The 19,176-nt window shown below is 47.0% G+C and overlaps 1 protein-coding gene across 1 annotated transcript; it reads right to left on the minus strand.

Moving 5' to 3' along the window:
- Nucleotides 1-5,685: 5,685 nt before the first annotated feature.
- FOXF1 (forkhead box F1) lies at nt 5,686-16,681 on the minus strand. Its single transcript, XM_053271366.1, has 3 exons — nt 16,534-16,681; nt 15,122-16,105; nt 5,686-5,994 (listed from the first exon to the last, which is right to left on the minus strand). Exons 2-3 carry the CDS (start codon nt 16,059-16,061, stop codon nt 5,837-5,839), a joined length of 1,098 nt encoding a protein of 365 aa, XP_053127341.1. The 5' UTR covers nt 16,062-16,105; nt 16,534-16,681; the 3' UTR covers nt 5,686-5,836.
- Nucleotides 16,682-19,176: the final 2,495 nt, after the last annotated feature.

A 19,176-nucleotide genomic window follows, 5' to 3' on the forward strand; every position in this document is an offset into this window, starting at 1 on the left:
ATATTAAACCTTTTAATAAATAAATAAAAATAATAAAAGTAGTAATGCTGAGTAACCTAGTCTAATTTAACTATTTAAATAAAGGGGGGGTTATCATTTTTAAAGGCTATTTTTTATTTTATTTATTACGCCTTTCTAAACAAAAGATGTACAGCAGGACAAAAAAGAGTAAGATAAAATAATAATCCCACAACTGAATGCTGTTTTTCAGCCACTGTTTTGAACAGCTTACTGCTTTTTGGGTTTCAAGGTTTGGTTCCAGTTCAAGGCCGTCAGCCAAAAGTTTTAGATTTGAATGAAGTTCAGGTTACTGACAGAACCTCTCTCTTCAACTGGCTTTTGGGTTCTGGGTCAAGTCTGGTTCGACTTCCCAGTTCCCAATTTTTAAAAGTTGATTTTGGAAAAGTTAGCAGGAGGGGTGGCTCGGTTAGAGACGGCATGTAACAGAAATAGAATCTCAAGACAGCTTCGCTGCCGTTTTCACCAGGGGATTTTAACCCCATAACTCTGGAAACTTGTACACTTCCTGAAGAGGCAGCTCCTTCCAACGTTTGATTGAATTTCTGAGTTTCTAATTTCTGAGTTTGATTGACAGGTATTATTTAGGGAGAGAGGGACAAGGTTAATGAATATTTTGCTTCTTTATATTTCCACTGCACATTGACTGGCAAGAGAGAGGAACTCCCCCCCCCCCCCTCCGCGTCTTGTTATTTTTATTCCAGTTTGGAGAAACTGAGTATTTTCCTTCTTTCTCTCTTTCCACTTGATGAATGTTGATTTACTAAAAGGAAAAATCCAACACAGAGAGAGAGAGAGACGCAATCCCAGCCCAGAGAAATAGCTAGATATACACCATGCTCTCGATCTATACACAGCAAGACATTTGTGTCATTAATTGCTTCGGTTGGAGCTATTGATAATTTCGCTGTAAACTGAGCCGAAAGGAATTACCCCAGGGCCCAGAATAATCAGGTTTGAAAAGAAACAGCTCCAGGAGAGGAAGATCTCCAGAGAGACTAGAGCTGTGGTGGGTCCAGAGCACAGAAGGGGGAAAGGGTTGGGGTTGGGGGTCTTGAAAACTTTAATTTCATGCTAGTTAATTCAGAGGGTGCTTGATTGGAAGGGGGAAAGAACAGAACATAGCTGACCAAGACATTCTGCCCAAACTCCATTGAAATGATCGGTTACTAGATGGATAAACTTTTGGGGGGGTGTTTATCACAGTTCAGAGATTTTACTCCTGAGTTATATGAAAGAGGTGAAACAAGTGAAAAGAGACATTTATTTGTTTGTATTACATCAGGAGCTCAGGTTTTAACTGCAGCATTATGGAAATGTCACCAGCTTGGTTTTTAATGGCAACATTTTAAAAATCTAGGGTTTTTAATTTTGAGACTTTGGAAACATCTCCAACGTGTGTGTGTGTGAGAGAGAGAGAGGGGGGCGGAGGGAGAGATCAGAACTTGATACCAGTATTCTCTGGATCCTTGAAGGATGCTATTAATCAAAAAGAATAGTATAAAATTATTCTTGATTAACAAAACAATAATATGCGCATTGCCAGTTATATTTGTTTGGGTAAGAAACAATTATATATATGACATATATATAAACATGATACATTATGAAGTTTGACATGCCTATAAACTAAATAAATGTCAAACCTCATGACATATGATGTTTCATGACTGTCTTTAATGTATATTCTCTCAATGCCATCTTAGAGGAATCCGCTTATTCTGTTATATTGCCCTGACCTGTTAGACACTTTAGAATGTAGAACGATGGGGATATTAATAATAAAAAAGTAATAAAATAGGGCTAGAAGAAGGCAGTTTCCTGGTGAAAGGGAGTCTTAGGTTGCCAGTGCAAACTACCGGGAGGTAAAGATCAATGATTCAGTCATCCAGACCACAGACAAAACATGAATTCCTAGAGAGACTGTTTTCTTTCCCCCCTCTTTGTCTTATCTCTGCTTTCCCCTACGGACAGGAAGAGGTATAGGCTAGATCAGTGTTTCTCAACCACCGGTCCCTGGACCGCTGCCGGTCCCCGAAGGGTTGAGTGCCGGTCCCTGACTGGGAGTCAAACCCCCCCCAACTGAAATCAAGGCACTCACTTCCTCAATTTTGCACATGGCATGGAAGAGGAAGAGTATCACGGAGGCATGGGACCCTTCTTGTGCCTTGCCTCCACTTGCTGCTGAGATCTTCCTACAGCTATCTTATTCCCTATCTTTACAGCTTCAAGCTGTATGCGATGCGGGGGCATGGAGGAAAAAGTATGGCAGTGGGCGCCACTTGAAGGGCTGCTGGTTCTTGCATGCTCATTGTTTGCAGCCAAAGATTGGTTGATTGAAACCCAGCTGCCTGTTGTGGTTGAGGCGCCTTGAGAGGGAACGCTGTTTCCCTCTTGCATCAGTGGGGCTTGCTTGTATGTTGTTTTCATTGGCCCCATGTAGCTTTTGAATTTTTCTAATGGCCCAACGTCCCCTCTCCATTGAGTAATCACAAGCACCTCCACTCCAGACATACTGGAGACAAATTTGTTCACCCAGGCTTTTAGATTCAGGGGTTCTCAACCTTGGGTACCCAGACGTTGGTGGACTTCTACTCCCATAATCCCCAGCCATAATGGCCAAATGCCATTGTTGTTGGGGGTTATGGGAGTTTAACTGAGGGACCCAAGGTTAAGACCCCTAATATTCCATGTTTGCAAAAGATTCCAAATTTAATTATTTTAATGCTTATATTATTTTCATTCTAAACTGCCCAGAGATGCAAGTTTTGGGCAGTATAGAAGTCTGATAGACAGACAGACAGACAGACAGACTTGAAACCCCTTTACTAACCGCTGGTCCGGGAAACTGCGCATGAAGAATGTAGCGGTCCTTGAAACTCTGCACGAAGAATTTAGCGGTCCTTGACTCCAAAAAGTTTGAGAAACACTGGGCTAGATGTTCTGTGTTGAAAATAAATACAAATAGAAGAGAAAACCAGAACTGATCCCTGAAACCTGGAGACTAACATAGCAAAATCACACACAACCCAGTGTGATTTACAACTTTGTACCAATGTTGAGCCTACATTAGTTAGGCCTTCATTGGAAACAGCCTAAACATATATCCCAAGAATGGAAATCTGTTTTGTAAAATAGATTTCCAGAGGACTTGCGAAGGAAAAACTGCTTTTTAAAAAAATGCTTCTACATGTGAAGAAGGAGGAAATAATCACCATCATGTATGTAGGAAACGAGGGGAAAAAGATTTACCACAGTCCTCTCTAACTGTGGCACACCTTTTGCTACATGCATGGACCTGTTTTTGGTTCCAAAATATGACACACGCATGCACACTTGCAGTCTGAAGTGGCACAGACCAGAATTCTGCCAGCTCAGACTACCACATTGCTCTGCATAAGACATAGAAGAAAAGTGGCCCTGAGAAGGGGAAAAAAGCTCTGCCCGAGGAGACTAAACGATCTGTCAGTATTCCACTTCCCACGGTGGCCAACCGGACACCTTTGGGAATGCCCAGAAACAGGCCTCGAAGGCAACATCCTGTTCTCATTGTTGCTCACACGCATCTGGCTATATGGTGGTAGACTCCCTCTGAACATGGAGGCTCAATTGGCAATCATGCCCTGCCTAATCAGACCAGAAGTTCCTCTTCTCGTCCAGCATCCCTGTTTCTCAGAACAGCCAAAGCGATGTCTTCAGAAAGCCCACAAGCAAGACATGAGCTTTCCTTATTTCCCCAGTTTTAACTGCTATTTACTGGTACACTGCCTTTGAATAGGGAGGCTCTGTATGTATCCATCATGGCTAATAATAAAAGACTGCTCTATCCTGAATTGTTTTAATCCCTTTTTCCAACTATCTACATAAGCACCCCTTATGGGGCCATAAGGATAGAGCCGTAGCTCAGAGGTAGAGCATCTGCTTTGTATATCAAAGGTCCCGGGTTCAGTCCGTGGCAGCATCGCCAGGTTGGGCTGGGGAAAACGCCTTTTGAGACCTTTGAGAGCTGCTACCAGTCAATGTAGACATTTCTGAGCTAGATGGGCCAAGGGTCTGACTTGATATAAGATCAATTTCTATGTTCCTTTTACCTTCCGGCAGGAAATTCCATGACAGGGTGTAAATTAAGGTAGAGTCTTCTTCCAGATCACAAGGAAAAATCCTAAATATGGCAACCCTTCTTAAGCCTCCTAGAGTTGCACTGGACCCACAAAGTGAGAAGATGGGTTCCACTATAATTGTACAATTCTAATCATTTATGGCCCTGAATGATAGGACAACCTCCTGGGGTAATCTTGTGCATTGCATTTACTCTCTCAACATGCTATTACACAGATTTCTACACCAAATGCTGGTTTATTTTACTGTTTATACAATTTGTGACGGCTGTGTAGGAATACCATACATATTTTTATTTGCATTCTGCTTAAAAAAAAAAAAGACAAATGTAAACACACACACACACACACACACACAAGCTCACAAAAAATGTGGGGCAGTCTAAACCCCTTCTGCCGTAATTATACTTTTATACAGTGCAGAATGAATTTTAAAGTAGGTGTGTCATCGAACTGTACAGTCAAGCAAAAAAATAAAATAAAATAAAATAAGAGAAAAAAGTCCTTCTCTCATATATATATATATATATATATGAAGTTGTCTTGGCACATGGCTTGTTTGACACATAACAAAGTTTATTTCTCTCATACAAACACCCATTCACATACCCAAGCATTCAAAGTCTCAGTGGCAAATTTTGCCAACCCTTTAACGACTTTAATACCGATTGACTAAGGCTGCTGTTGTATTTTATTTTATAAAATGTTGAATAAATAAAAGCATGAGCCTTGTTAATCTTTTCCTCTTTTTTAACTTTTATTTCTCAAAGTGCTTTTTTTTTTTTGGTAATTTTGTACTTAGTATTTAAAATAGAACAGAGGTTGGGTGTGGTCGATGGAGATGTGGGGCGGACTCTTAGAGGGGGGCCCCCCATTGGGACTCTGGCCCAACACCCTCATCCATTCAATGGTAGCCTTTATCTTTGCATCTCGTCCTCTTTTTCCAATTCCCACCGACTCCTGTGGACTTTGGAAACCAATCAGTTACAAATTAGGGAAGAAGATATGGAGAGCATCTCAACACTCACTGAATTCTCTGGAGAGTCCTCCATTGCCCTGAATTGTAGGTTGACATATACAACAGATTAAGTATATTTTATGCAGTGTCCCAAAAGGAGAAGAGATGTTGCAACTGGAGGCCAATTCTGAATGAGGAGCCCAAGGACGGGCAGCAGGAGATCTCTTGAAGCCCATCCCTGGCAGCCATCTCTACTGGGATCACTGAAGGCATCTGTTCCTTCTTCATATTGGAGGTCCCTGTCCCTACAATTCTAGAATCCATTGCTCTTTTAAAAGGATCAAATTATATTTTGGGGCTGGGGAGAGAATGCATTAGAGGGGCGCAAAAACACAAAAAAGTGGTTCTCTGAAATATTATCAGATTTCTGATAATATTCCGGATGCAAGGAGTCCAAGATGAGGGAACGAAGGAGTACTTAGCATTTGGGCATGATGTTTTCCCCGCCCAGAAAAGACTCACGCGATGCACCACTGTTCCTCTTCCGGATTTCCCAAAGGCCAGAGGGTTCTTGTCTGTGGAAGGCTTGAATATTTGTAAGATATACCTCATGAGCAATAACCCGGATCGCTTCTGGGGAGGTCCTCCCAAAGGGGCTAGAAGTCTCATCACCCTGCACAGTTTTCATTTGGGTCACTGGTTTGGCTGCCCCCCAAGAGAGCTGGGCTTCCCAGCCCTACGGTCACATCACACAAGGCTTGATGTCTTGGTATGTAACTTGCTGGTGGTAGTATGCGCCTCCCCCGCCCGAATGCATCGAAGATGACGCCATGGCGTTGATGGAGAAGACAAATTCTTTCCTGTCACACATGCTCGGAGACTGGGAATGGTACCGGATCCCTGAAAGAAATCAGAGAGCAAATTGAAGCAGTTGGAAAGGGGTGGGGGGGGATTATGAAGAAGAAATGCTTTGTCACCACAGAGAGCTAAGGGTCGATTGCAGCATTTTCTTGCACAAGCGACATTTCCAAGGGCCAACAGATCTGGTACAGAGTGCCTGCTTTGCACCGATGAGTTCCAAGTTCTGTCCTTGACATGTCCATTTAAAAAGTGATCTTAGATAGCAAAGCTGGGAGAGATTTTGGCTTGACACAGAGAGCTACCAGCAGCTAGAACTGACAATAAGGGGGCGCAGGCCTGCACAACGTAAGGCCCAGGGGCCGGATTTGGCCTGCAGGGACTATTTTACTGGGCCCCAGGTATCCTGTAGCAACATAGCAGCTGGAAGCTGCCGTATAGTGCCATTATATGCATGTTTTCTCGGAAATATGTTCTATAGTGTACCCAGTGAGGCTTACTCCCATGTAAGCATGCCTAGGATTGCAGCCTGAAAGCAACAATAATTTAGGGAGAGGAGAGGACTTGGCATTTGTTTGGGGCTGGCATGCACTCCAGGGGCCCTGAGCAGGGACAGGACCTATTTTCTGGCCACTATTCTTGGTTAAAACTATGGGTTCACTGACGGGGAATAGATTCACAAGTTTTAATTTTAATGTACTAATGTACTAAAAAATTGACCTCGGCCCCTCCACGCCAAGTTGTGGATGGTTCCAGCCCACCAGGGCATTTGAGTTGTGAAGCCCTGCGAACAAGGCTGTGCAACTGGTGACCCACCCAACCCGGGGACGGAACATAGCTCAGTGTTGGAGCACCTGCTTTGAATGTAGAAGACCATCCTAGGTTCAATCCCTAGTGTTTCCACTTAAGGGGCCTCAGGTAGCAGGTGATGGGAAAGGACCTCAGACAGCTCTCCGAGGCCTGAAATAGGCATCTTTCCCAGTTCCCAGCCCTACCTGGCAATGCTGTCCGGGATCGACTGAACCTGGGACCTTTGGCATGCAAAACAGACCCAGGAGATCTGCTGCCAGTCAGGGGCAACGGTCTTGGCCTACATAGACCGATGGACTCATAAGAAGTGACTTGAAACTTAGTCAGACCAATCTAGATCATTGTTGTCATGTCAACACTGTTAGGTTGTGGCTCTCCAGGGTTTCGGGCAGGAGGCCTACCTGGAGATGCTGCCAGGGATTGAACCTATAACTTTCTGCATGCAAAGCAAATGCTCTACCACTGAGCTACGGCCCCATCAAATATGATTCAGTATAGTGTAGCTTCATAAGGATAACACAATCAACCTGCCAAAATGATTGACAGCCTCCCCGTGTTTACAGTCTGGAAGAGACTGACAGCAAAAACAAGAGATTTACTGGATCCTTACCTGGCTACAGTCAGTTTAGAAAAAGCTATGAGTTGTGAAAGTCTAGACTGGATGGGCCGGTGGACAGATTCAGTAAAAGATCAGAAAACAAAATGGGTGCAATCCTCTAGTTTTAACTTCTAAAGCTCTACACAGACTGGAACCAGAAAAGACTTTTGAAAAGACTCTCAGGACACATGGAGGTAATTCATACAAACAAAAATTGTGTTCTACCCAGGTTGGGGAACTGTGTATGCTCCCAGTTTTTGGTTGTGTGGAAGCCAGGTAGGAAGAAAAGCTACCCAGGTTTTCCTCCTACCTTGCTTCCACACAACCAAAAATTGGGAGCACACACAGCTCCCAAACCCAGGTAGAACACAGTTTTTGATTGTGCACATGACTTCACATATTCATCCAAACTTTTAATTAGATTTGTAAACTACAAATGCCTTTTAATGTTTTAATTTTTGTTTTTAACCTTTTGTGTTATATTTGTTGCAAACCACCCAGAGACGTGAATTCGGGGTAGTAGTCAAATATATAAAATAAAGAAAATCTCTACAAGATCTTCTGTTCCCGCATGAACCTTCCCACCCTTTCTGTTCTATCCATTTTTACATCCATATTGGCCAGGGGCTGTAACAGAAATGCAGAATGCAGCTCATAAAATCATAATAGAAACCACGTGTTTCCAATTATTTCAATGGGCACAAAGTAGGCTATTAGACTGTTTTCATTGCAACCACCACCACAATAGCAATTCACAACATGGAGATGAATAAAAGACCCATGTGTGATCCTTGATAATGCTGCAGCATACGCTTCTAAGTTGAGTAATATTTCTGGGCATCTGTTAGCTAACAAAGAACTGATCTTCTGAGATGGGGTGGCCCAAAGTATTGTGACATCTGAGGCAAGGTACCAAATTCTACCTCATTCTCCCCATCAGAAATTACCCTTACAAGTTTTGAAAGTGGGGAGGAAGGGAGCTTGCTAGTAGCCTCCTCTTCTCTTCTTGTGCGGGAGGAAGAGCATGGGTCAGATCAGTCCTGAAGAGAAGCTCTGATGGCAGCAGAACGGGGCTGCCCTACTGTCGCCCAATAACCCACCGCCCGAGGCAACTGCCTCATCTCGCCTCATGGAAGGACCGCCCATGTTTTGACGGTCTGACCCGTTTACTTTCTGCAACAGCAGAAATGTGTGTTACTAACTGAAACATGGATGGGGACTATCCTTGTTTACAAGATCCTTGGCAGTCCTTTAGGATCTCCTCGTGAGGTCCTTTTCCAGGTGCCCCACCTGGTGAGGTGATAGCTATAAGAAAAAGGAATGGCCTTCCCAAGCAGAATCATGAGGTGCCTTCATTCGTCAACTTTAGGCAACAAGTGAAAGGTTTTCTCTATAGCAGAAGTTATCAAACTGCGGTCCATGGGCCACCAAGGGGCTTTCAAGCTTCATCTAGGTCAGAGGCATAGCAAGGCTGGAGTGGGACCTGGGACAAAAAGTGAAGATGGACCCCTGCCCCCTATCTTCAGAGAAGTACTTGGGGGACAGCAAAAAGCAAGTTATCACCCAACCAGCAACCATCCCCCACCTCAGGGGCTCAGGGACATTTGTCTCCCTCTTGCTCAATTTTAGCTACACTCCTGATACAAGCAGTCTACAGAAAGACTGCAGAACAGCTGAGCATGTCTGTAAAAGAGGCACCTTATACCATGGTGATTTTCTTTATTTAGCAGGGGGAGAGTAACTGGCCCTATCCACCCCCAGCAAAGTACCTCCAGTGACTGTTGCTGGTGTCTATCTTATGTTTCTTTTTAGAATGTGAGCCCTTCGGGGTTAGAATGTGAGGTATTTATTTATTTCTCTTTGTAAACCGCCCTGAGCCATTTTTGGAAGGGCGGTATAGAAATCGAATTTATTATTATTATTATTATTATTATTATTATTATTATTATTATTATTATTTACCCTGCACTTCCTTCGTTTTTATTATTTATTATAGATTAGTTATATGCTTCGATTTGCGGAACAAACAAAAAGTTTATTATGTAGTCCACGGAGACCCCAAGCAAGTTTCAAGTGATCTGCAAAAAAATAGTTTGAGAACCTCTGCCTCATAGTAAAGCTTTTTAATAGACTGGCCAGGACACTTTCAGAGTACCACAGTTGTGGGTTTCCACATTTTAATGCAGGTGTCCATGTTTTCTTGTAGGGTTTTTTAGCATAATAATTCTTTGATGTTTTCATTTGCTATGCATGTTGCCTGGAATACTGTGAAAGGCAACTGTCACAGGCCAGAAACAAGTAAAATCAAATTGATTCCTGGTGTGTTGGATCTTGGGCCTACGGAGTGGAATTTTGGGGGATTTTTTTAACAGAATAGCAGACCTTTGTGCTACATCATGTTGTGGAGACTTCTTAACATTTTTTTTAAAAAAAAAAGATCTGCCAGGCAACCTCAGCAGTCACTGTTTGGGGAAAAACATATCCACACACAAATCTTTTGGATCCTTATCTCATTTTATCTTTGTAATAGAGACTGCTCTGAGACCTCCCAGGGCTGGGAGAGTCCATGATCCACCAAGCCCTCGGATTTGGTTGGGCCCAGTTGGGTTATGTTATAGAACTGGAGTCTGCCATTCTTAATCGGAGGAAATTCCCACTTAACTGGAATGGGACTTTTGCCCAAACGTAAACTGCAGGATGGGATGGGGCAGCCTGTTTCCTGACTGGCCAAGGAAGGAGAAGGACTCTGTGTGTGTGTGTGTGTGTGTGTGTGTGTGTGTGTGTGTACACAGAGTTTTGACTTTCTTGATAAATTAGGACTTGCTTCCATTCAAGCAAATGGAGGAACAAGCATTGGGTTTTGAGAGTTAAATTAATTCTGTCTTCTAATGAAGACTTTCAATCAGCATCAACAAAACTGATCATATTTTGGACCACAAATGGATGTTGTATTAAAAGCAAAAATTGACCTTGTCCCTGCTCCATTGGCCAAGATACTCCCTTCACCTTTCCCTTGCACAAGTGATATTGAAGTGCATCTCTTTGTAGTAATTGGTGGCAAAATTATCTCGTTCAATAACATATACTTATATAAATATTATGTGTGCATGCACACGCACGCACACACACACACACACACACACACGTAAAGCTACTGATTTAAATGTCAAAGCAATCAATTCAGGTTTCTAAATAACCATTTTGCTTTAAACACTTCCCCATTGAACAACAAAATATTTCTGTTTCATAGGTTGGTGTCACCTCCCCTTCAAAATGCATTATTTAAAAATGAAATGTTTCATTGTAGCAGACCTTAGAGCTCTGTCTGTCTCTCTGATCTTTCTGTCCATAGTGCAGCTAACTTATACCTAACAACAACAACAACAACACACTGCAAATAGACTTGGCATAGGATTTAATTATTTTCCATTATATTTTTACATTTTAATAGAGGGCTTGGTTTTTGTTTTTTTGTTTTAAGGCAATAGAAGAATGTTTTTTTGCTCCCCCCCCAAAAAAAGTATTTTCTTTCTCAAGATGATTTGACAAGGTAACACCCTGATTGTTGTGATTGTGATTGTGATTGTTCCCCCACCCCACCCCACAACTGCTCTTCACATTCCCTTCACAGCATTCTTTTGTTTTTAAAGGATTTTCGGTTTCCTGAGACATTTTTCAGAAACCAGAGTGATCTACAAGACAAGGCAATCATTCCAAACCACCGAAGTCCCTCATCGGCCTAGAGCATATCTTAGAAATAAAATGCCACCAGTCAGTCCCCAAAACCCCTTCCAGAAGAAAATTAAAAGAAACCAAAGACGTTGCTAAAATGGCGGAAGATTCAGAAGCACGAAGAGGACTTGAAATGTTGCAGGAGAAGAAAGCTTGATCACTTTCTTTGTTGTTGAAGCTAGACTCGAAAGAAGCTTGAAATTCCGCCCAACTCCCAGAAATGCTTCTGGCTTCGGCTCCTTTCTGTATGTTTGTTTCTGGACCGGGGGCCGGGGTCCCTCTTTGACTTGCTGGATCTCCAGACTGCTCCCATACGCTGCAACTCTAAGCCTGTTTACTCCGGAGTAAGACCCACTGAGTTCAATGGACCTTACTCCTAAGCAAGTGTGTTTAGGATTCTAGTCTTTAAGCAAAACAACAACAACCCTCCTTTACTAAAACCGGAGTGGGAGCAGAAATCAGAAATCTGACTTCGGATTCTTATCCCTGGCTTGCCTTCTCCAAATCCTCTTTTGAGCATTTCTTGCATATGAGATGCACAAAGCCTTTTTCTAATAGAAACAACACCACAAGACACTCCACTCCTCGACACCCCCCCCCCAAAAAAAGCTAATGGGGATTATTATAAATTATTTCATGTTTGTGCCTGGCATGTCCAAAACGCCTCCTCTTTTTCAGCCTACCTCTAAGAACTATTTCCTCCGTAATTTTACAAGCGTCCCACGGTTTTTCAAGTAACCAGTATTATTGTTATTATCGTTACTATTTCCTCTAAACGACGTCTCCACGCACTTTTCAAACGCCTTTCATTTGTCAGGAAGAAATTGTTCTTTTCCCCTACGAATTAAAAAATTCAAAGAGCCATCTCTTCTCGACTCTGAGTCGCGAACCTCGGCACAGAAGAGCGAGCGAGTCCATTGTACGCTGGACGGTCGAGTCAGTTTCAAAAGTTCCCTTCTGGTGGTAGGGTACCCCCCCCCCCTTCCCATCCTATTAAGCAGCATCCTGGACACACACACACCCCGCTTTCCCACCTCCTCCAAAAGGAAAAGAAGCGTTCCAGGTTGCTTTTTGCAAAACCGAAAGTATCGCCGAGGAGGTCTTTGAAGCTCTGTCCATCACAGACGGGTGCCGCGCCCTTCTTAAACGCAAAAGCAGCCAAGCTTTGCTTCGGTGCTGAAAACGGGGAGGGCTAGGGTTTAGTGCGGGTGGGGGGAGAAATTCGAGAACAGGCAATTTTATTTTTTTTTAAGGGAGCCCTCCCAAAGTTGCTTAAGAGGCAAAGAAAACATGTTTTGTCTACGAAGTGAGAGTTCAAAAGGGCAACCGAAATTAGGCAGATGCTGAGAGTAAAATATTGGCTCAGGATGGATGTGGATATACCTGCCCTGGCAGAGAATACGGGGACACACACCCTATTTTATGTGGGACAAGACGACCTAACAAGAAGGGAAAGCTGGAAGCCAAAGCCAGACACATTCTCCTAAAGTATTAAGTGCAATCCTGCAAAACACACGAAGCTCTGTTGAAGTCCCAGCGATTTAACTGGGAAAGATTCACGTGCGTATTTACGCCTCACAAAGAAATCTGTGACATTAGAAGTGCTTGATTTTGGCTGGACCATGTCTGTTCCTAGTCGTGGTATTTCTTCTATTAATTATTATTATTTCTTGATTACACAGTCAGGCAGGTGTTATTGACCGGTTTGTTTTATCCAGACATCGAGTCTTTCCCAAGGATCTGGGATGGCTGATTTTTATTATCAATATTGTTGCTGTTATATCATCATCATCATTATTATCATTATCATCATCAATATATCAGCAGCAGCAGCGATTACTTTTATTATTGGCATTGCTGTCGTTATTCTGATGGGTAATCATTTTACTGTCTTGTAGCAAAAACAACAAAGGGTTCCTGTGACACCACATAGGTTTGCACACTTATTTGTGGCATAAGCTTTAAGGGGCTAGAAGGCCCCCTTCCTGACATCAGTGTGATGAACAAATGGCTCAAAATATTATGCCCCAATATACTGGGGGTACTGCCACCATTCTTTTCTGTCTTTGGAGATTCTCCTCTACAGTACCAGGGACTTTGGCGATTGGGTATAAGGCATAGTGTACAAAATGGCAAATTTAATCTACGCTAGCAAACGCAAACAGAGTTTCCAATCTTTTTTTTTTTTTTTTCCATACTTGGGAACCGGCACCCAAGACCACTCCTGTTTGACTCTCAGCATATAACCCATGATATGAGAGAGAGCCATTTCGAGAGCTATTTGCTTTCCGTCTTAAAAATCTGCTTCTTCTTTAAGGTATCAAACCCTAGCGAGGAACTAAAGGTGACAACATCAGACGAATGAATAGCGCCATAGCTCAGTGGCAGAACATCTGCTTGGCATGCAGAAGGTCCCAGGTTCAATCGCTGGCAGCATCTCCAGGGAGGGCTTGGTGATACTCCTGTCTGAAACCCTGGAAGGCCCTGCCAGCCACTGGAGACACATAAACTGTTCAAGTTTATGGCTTTGAAGAAGGCACCTTCATATGTGGACACATACCATACAGACCCAGGCCTGTGAGCATTTAAGATGTCTGTGGACACATATTAACTAACTTGGATGTGTATATAACACACGTCCTATTATGCAGACGCTTCTGCATAATATTTAGACTATATGTTCCTATTAAAACCAGTAGAAGTTTCCTACTGATGTGAGGATTGCACCCGGATCTGTTGTATATGACACAAATGCAGTTTATGCAAGTCCTTAATGGGTGTTTTATGGGAAATTGTGCCTACATCAAGCAATCCTAGGGTTTTAGGCTTCTACGCAATGCCAGTGGTGAGATCAAAGTTAAAGTATCGGTTACATTATATGCAGTATAGACAGAAGTGAGTTCAGTTTAACCATAATCTTCCTTGATATGTATTTGTGGACTCACACACACAGACATACACACAGGGCAGGGCAGGAAAATACGCGGCCTCACAGCTGAAACGTCAACAACGCCTGGTGCAAAAGAGTTTTCCATAATATGGATAAAGACTCTTAAAACGTCCGTGGACGCCTTCATCTCCTTGGGCAGCCAGCTCTGTCTTTCTGGGTGCAACTTTCAGTGTTAAAACTCTCTTTTAAAATATTCCTCTCCTCTTTCCCGAAGGACCCATACATCAGCTGCCCAAATAGGGGAAGGGGGCCGGATGGAAACCTTTCGAGGCATCACAGATCCCGAAGGGCAATTCTTCTCCCTCGTCCATATCCTGAAGGCTCCTGCTCCCCCAGCTCTGCCCCCAAGTTCCTAGAACCATCCCACAGCCCTGTGCTCCTCTGATCCCATTTGCAATCCCCTTTCCCCCTATCCTTGTCGCCAGAGGACAAATCCAGCTTTCCCTTCATCTTTCTTCACTCAGGGACTGGTGAAGAACCAGTCTGGTGAAGAACCAGTGGATTCCCTGGTCATCTCCCGAGGCTCACGCCCAGGGTCTCTTAACCTGGATGAGTCGCTCTCTTTAACGGTACGAAATAAGAAGGCTCACGCAATCCAGGTTTCCCCACTTTTCCAATGCGTTGCTGGGATTTTTAACCTGTGTTAGAGAATGCCAGTGTAGCAGGAAGGACAGTGGTGGCTATTCCAAAATATTTGGGGGAGAGTCAGAAAAGTGGTTTTGTTCATGTGGCGCAGATTGTGGGGGGGACGGACGACTCTCGGTCCTCCCCTCTTCAAACAGCCACCACGAGGACCACCCGCTACAAATCTGAACGGCCCCCTGCTCTCCTACGGCGCTGGTCTTCTCTCGGCCCCCGTCCCTCCTTCCCTATATGCCTGCGGCACGAATTATAGACGTCGCTGCAATGCCGCGGGTCTCTCGCTCAGCTCCAGGCCCTTTCCGAGACGCGAGCTGCCCTTTCCCTCCCGCCGCGCCGGCCGCCGGAACCCTGCTCTCTCCCGCTCGCCACGACTCCCTCGACCCTCTCGACCCAGTTTGGTCTCTAAATCCAACCCGACGGGGCAGCACCGGGCTTACCTTGCAGTTCGGCCGGGTTGTGGCTGTTCTGGGGCATGTAAGGCTGCTCCAGCGAGTGTGTGGACAGGCCCGACGGAAGCGGGTTGCCTGCCGCGTTGCAGGGAGACAGAGGCTGCTGTTTGATGTAGGACGCGCCGCTGTTCAAGCCAGGAGGGGCCGAAGGCGCCCAAGCCGACGGGGCGGTGCTGGAATAGACCGAGTGGGGCTCCATCACTCCTCCGCCGGGGAGCAGAGGCGAGGCCGGCACGGAGCCGTCGTGATGGCCGTAGTCCCCTCCGGCGGAGCCTCCTCCGGCCCCGCCGCCGCCGCAGCTCCCCATGTAGGCGTGGTGGGCGCCGTTGGAGGGGAGGTGGGGCACGGAGTGGCCGGCCAGCCCCATGCCCTCGACGCCCATCATGCCCAGGGCGCCCCCGTCTAAAGGGAGGCTGTTGGGCGGGCAAGCGGAGCCCTGGAAGCCGTAGCTGTCCTGGAGGTGGTTGAAGTTCAAGTTCATCATGTTGTACATGGGCTTGAGGGCCTGGCATTTCCGCCTGAAGCCGCGGGGCCTCCGTCGGAAGGAGCCCTCCTCAAACATGAACTCGCTGGCCGGGTCGATGGTCCAGTAGTGGCCCTTGCCCGGCCGGCCCAGGCCCTTGGGCAGCTTGATGAAGCACTCGTTGAGCGAGAGGTTGTGGCGCACCGAGTTCTTCCAGCCCTGGTAGGAGCCGCGGAAGAAGGGGAAGCGGCTCTGCAGGAACTGGTAGATCTCGCTCAGCGTCAGCCGCTTGGACGGCGAGCTCTGGATGGCCATGACGATCAGGGCGATGTAGGAGTAGGGCGGCTTCTCCGGCCGTCGGATGCCCGCGTTGGTCTTCTTGGCTTTGGCGCCGCTGCCGGTGCCGGTACCGCCGCCGCCGCTGCTGCTGGGGGTGGACGAGGTGGTGGAGGACGCCGACTCCATCGCGGCCCCGAGCGGCCCCTGCTGCTGCTGCTGCTTCTCCGGCGCTGCAGACATTGGAAGAGTCCCGGCGTCGGGGAAAGGAGGAGGAGGAGGAGGAGGAGGAAGGCGCGGAGGAGGGGGTCGAGAGGAAGGAGCGCGCAGCAGCCCTGGGGTCATCGACGGCTCTCGGCCACCCCCGCCCCCTCCCCAAAGGACAGGCTCCTGGGATGGTGGGGAGGGGGGGCCTAAGCTCCCTCCTCCTCCTCCTCCAAGCTGCCCCTCCCTGCCCGCCCACCCAGGAGCTTCCCCTGGAAACTACGGAGCGGCGGGCCGCCGCGAGCTTCGCTCCGGGAGTGGAGGGCTCTCCCCGGCCTACCCCTGGCTAACCCCGGAAAAGCTACCCTCGGCGGGGGCGCCACACTCTCCCCAGCCCCCACTTAGGCGAGCCTTTCCCAGGATCCGAACAGAGGCCGCCCCCCGCTGCCGCCCTTACATCCAGTTCTCCCGGCGAAGAGGGACGTGAGGCTCACGCTTCTTCTTCTTCTTCCTCCTCCTCCTCCTCCTCCTCCGGCGGCGGCGGCGAGCTCAGCCTTCCTCCTCCTCCTGTTCCCCCTCGCGATTTCTCAAGCTCCGCGGGAGGATCAGGCCTTCTTCTCGCCCCCGCACCCCCCCCCCCGCCCTCTTTCCTCCCAGCCCCGCTGCGGCTTCTGCTAGCGAGGTAGCGCTCCTGCTGCTGCTGCCGCCCGGCCGCCCAGTGGTGGGTTCTGCCCCCGACCAGAGCGCTTGCCTTTCACTTTATCTCGAGTCCGCGGGCGCCTGGCCGCTCTTGACAGCGCGACGTAAGAGGCGGCGGCGGGAGGAGTCCCGCCCCCCAACTGCCTCCCCCGCGCTTCTCCTTCCTCCCCCCTCTGGGGGAGGGGGGGCCTCCTCTGCATCTCTGCTGGACATTGGCGGGGGCCTGTCCTCCAACCAAAGGGGCTGCTTCCACAACTCCCCTCTCCCCAGCTTGACTGAGGGGAAAGTCAGGATCCCTCCCCCCAGCCTCCGCACCGCAGCCCGACCCCACAGAATTCCTTCACACACGCGCACGTGTGTTGCTGGGCTCCTGCCTTCCCCAAGCCCCCTCGGACCCGCTCCAAGCTCCCAAACGCTAGATCTGGACCATGCACATCTGCCCAGCAATTTTTTATTTTTATTTTTTTGAAGGAGGGGCTGTCCTGCAGATAGCAGCTCCTCCTTGGAAACAGCCCTCCCCTCGTGGATTGCAAGGGGAGAGGGGATTTGTTTTACTTCCTCGTAGCGGTTAGGCCGCGATCCTCCGCCCGCCTTCTTGGGCGGAGGGAACCACCATCTCTGTGGGGCTTGCTCTCAGGTAAACATGGGCCTGAGGTGTAAACAGATTGACATCGATTCGTCGCTGCCATTCCAAACAAACTGCAGAGAGTTTTGTGTAAACAGTAGATGAGTCTGCTTAGGCGAGGGGCGACGCAGGAGTCCGGGTTCAACCATCTGCGGATTCGCCTTGCGCTAGCTGCGCGGCTGAATCCTCTGTATTTGTTTCCCCGAATCCTCGGGGCCGCGGCGGGAGCAATCACCTTTCCCATCCAAGAGTCTCTCTGTCCAGAGTCGCCTCTTTCCCTTTTCCAGTCTCCAAAGTGTCGAAAGGTCACTTCGTCCTGTCCTTTCACCTAGCCAAGCTTTTTCTCTCGCTCCTCTTCTTGCTGTGCAGTTCCTTAGGAAAACCAGGTGGGAATGCACGCAGGAAAGCAATTTCTTGATGGCACCATTTTGCTGACAATGAAAACCGTGCAATGGATGATTTATTATTATTATTATGAATATTATTAATAATATTAATAATATTATTAATATTCCCACACGTATTGGTGGTGCATTGGTGCATTGGTATTGGTGGTGGTGGATCCTTAGGCATCCTTCATCCTTCTTGCTGAGGCGTTCGCAAGAAGACGACGAGCTAATTCAAGGCGTTGCAAATAAAGAAATAAACACGGCCATACCTTTCAGCACGAATATAGGACATCACACACCGGCGGGCACCCACAGTCAAGTGCCTCCCGGATCGCCCTTGAAAGGCGGCAGGCTAAACTCCCCCACTTCAAAACCCAAGTTCTGATTTCGTGGCAAGATAGATACAGAAATGGGCAGGATGTTTATACAGCCCAACGTAAACACGTTCCCTGGCCTTCTTTAATAAAAAAGAAAAGCGTCCGGTGTTTCTCCCCCAGTACCCCACAGATGGTTCAGGGCTTTATCCCGGTTTTTAACCCACCACCACGACCAAGCCACCTTGTTCTGTAAAAACTAGGAGCAGCTGAACGCCTTCCTTGGGTTGATTATTTGATTCTCCGAAGCAATCGGATGCGATGTGCACGCGGTTCAAGCCATCCCCAAAGGGGCTTCCTAAAGGAAGCCACACAAACCCTCCCCGCATCTACAAAGAGGGATGGGGGGGGCAGAACCAGAGTTTTCATCGCCCTCTGCAATTTTTTATTTTTATTTTTTTATTATTATTTTTTTTGGGGGGGGTAATTTAAAATTCTCGAGAGAATCTTTCCAGCCGCTCTTCTCTCTGTCACTCACTCATCAAGGTAAGTGACTTCTAGCTGTTGTCACCCACACAACTACCCCCGCCCCCCTTCCAGGCTCGCGTGGTAAATTTCGCACAATTAAGCTGTTAAAGGGGTCTACGGGGGGGAAGTAGGGGGGCGGTCAGAGGCGGGGAGGGGAGAGTTTTGCTTTCACACTTAATCGCCAGGAGGAAGAAAAATCAACAGATGTTCTCCCCCGCTTCATTCTCAAAACGTGGAAGGCCTAGAAAGAGAGGACTACAGATTTAAAATTGCAATTTAGATGGTGAGATCCTTCTACGGCCAGGATCTCTGGCCTGGGGAGAGAGAAGCGGAGGGTCGCCCCCACCCCACCCCACCCCACCCCACCCCACCCCCACTCCTCTCTCTCTCTCTCTCTCTCTCTCTCTCTCTCTCTCTCTCTCTCTCTCCCTGCCTCCTTTTTACATTCTTTTTGCCTTGTGATCCTTTAGTCCCTTTTACAAGGAAAACTTCGGTTCCGATCTAGTTTCGGAATCCTCCTGTGAACGTAAATGGCGAGTAGACGT

Source organism: Hemicordylus capensis, chromosome 9, assembly GCF_027244095.1.
Source record: "Hemicordylus capensis ecotype Gifberg chromosome 9, rHemCap1.1.pri, whole genome shotgun sequence".
In the NCBI taxonomy this organism is placed as follows: domain Eukaryota; kingdom Metazoa; phylum Chordata; class Lepidosauria; order Squamata; family Cordylidae; genus Hemicordylus; species Hemicordylus capensis.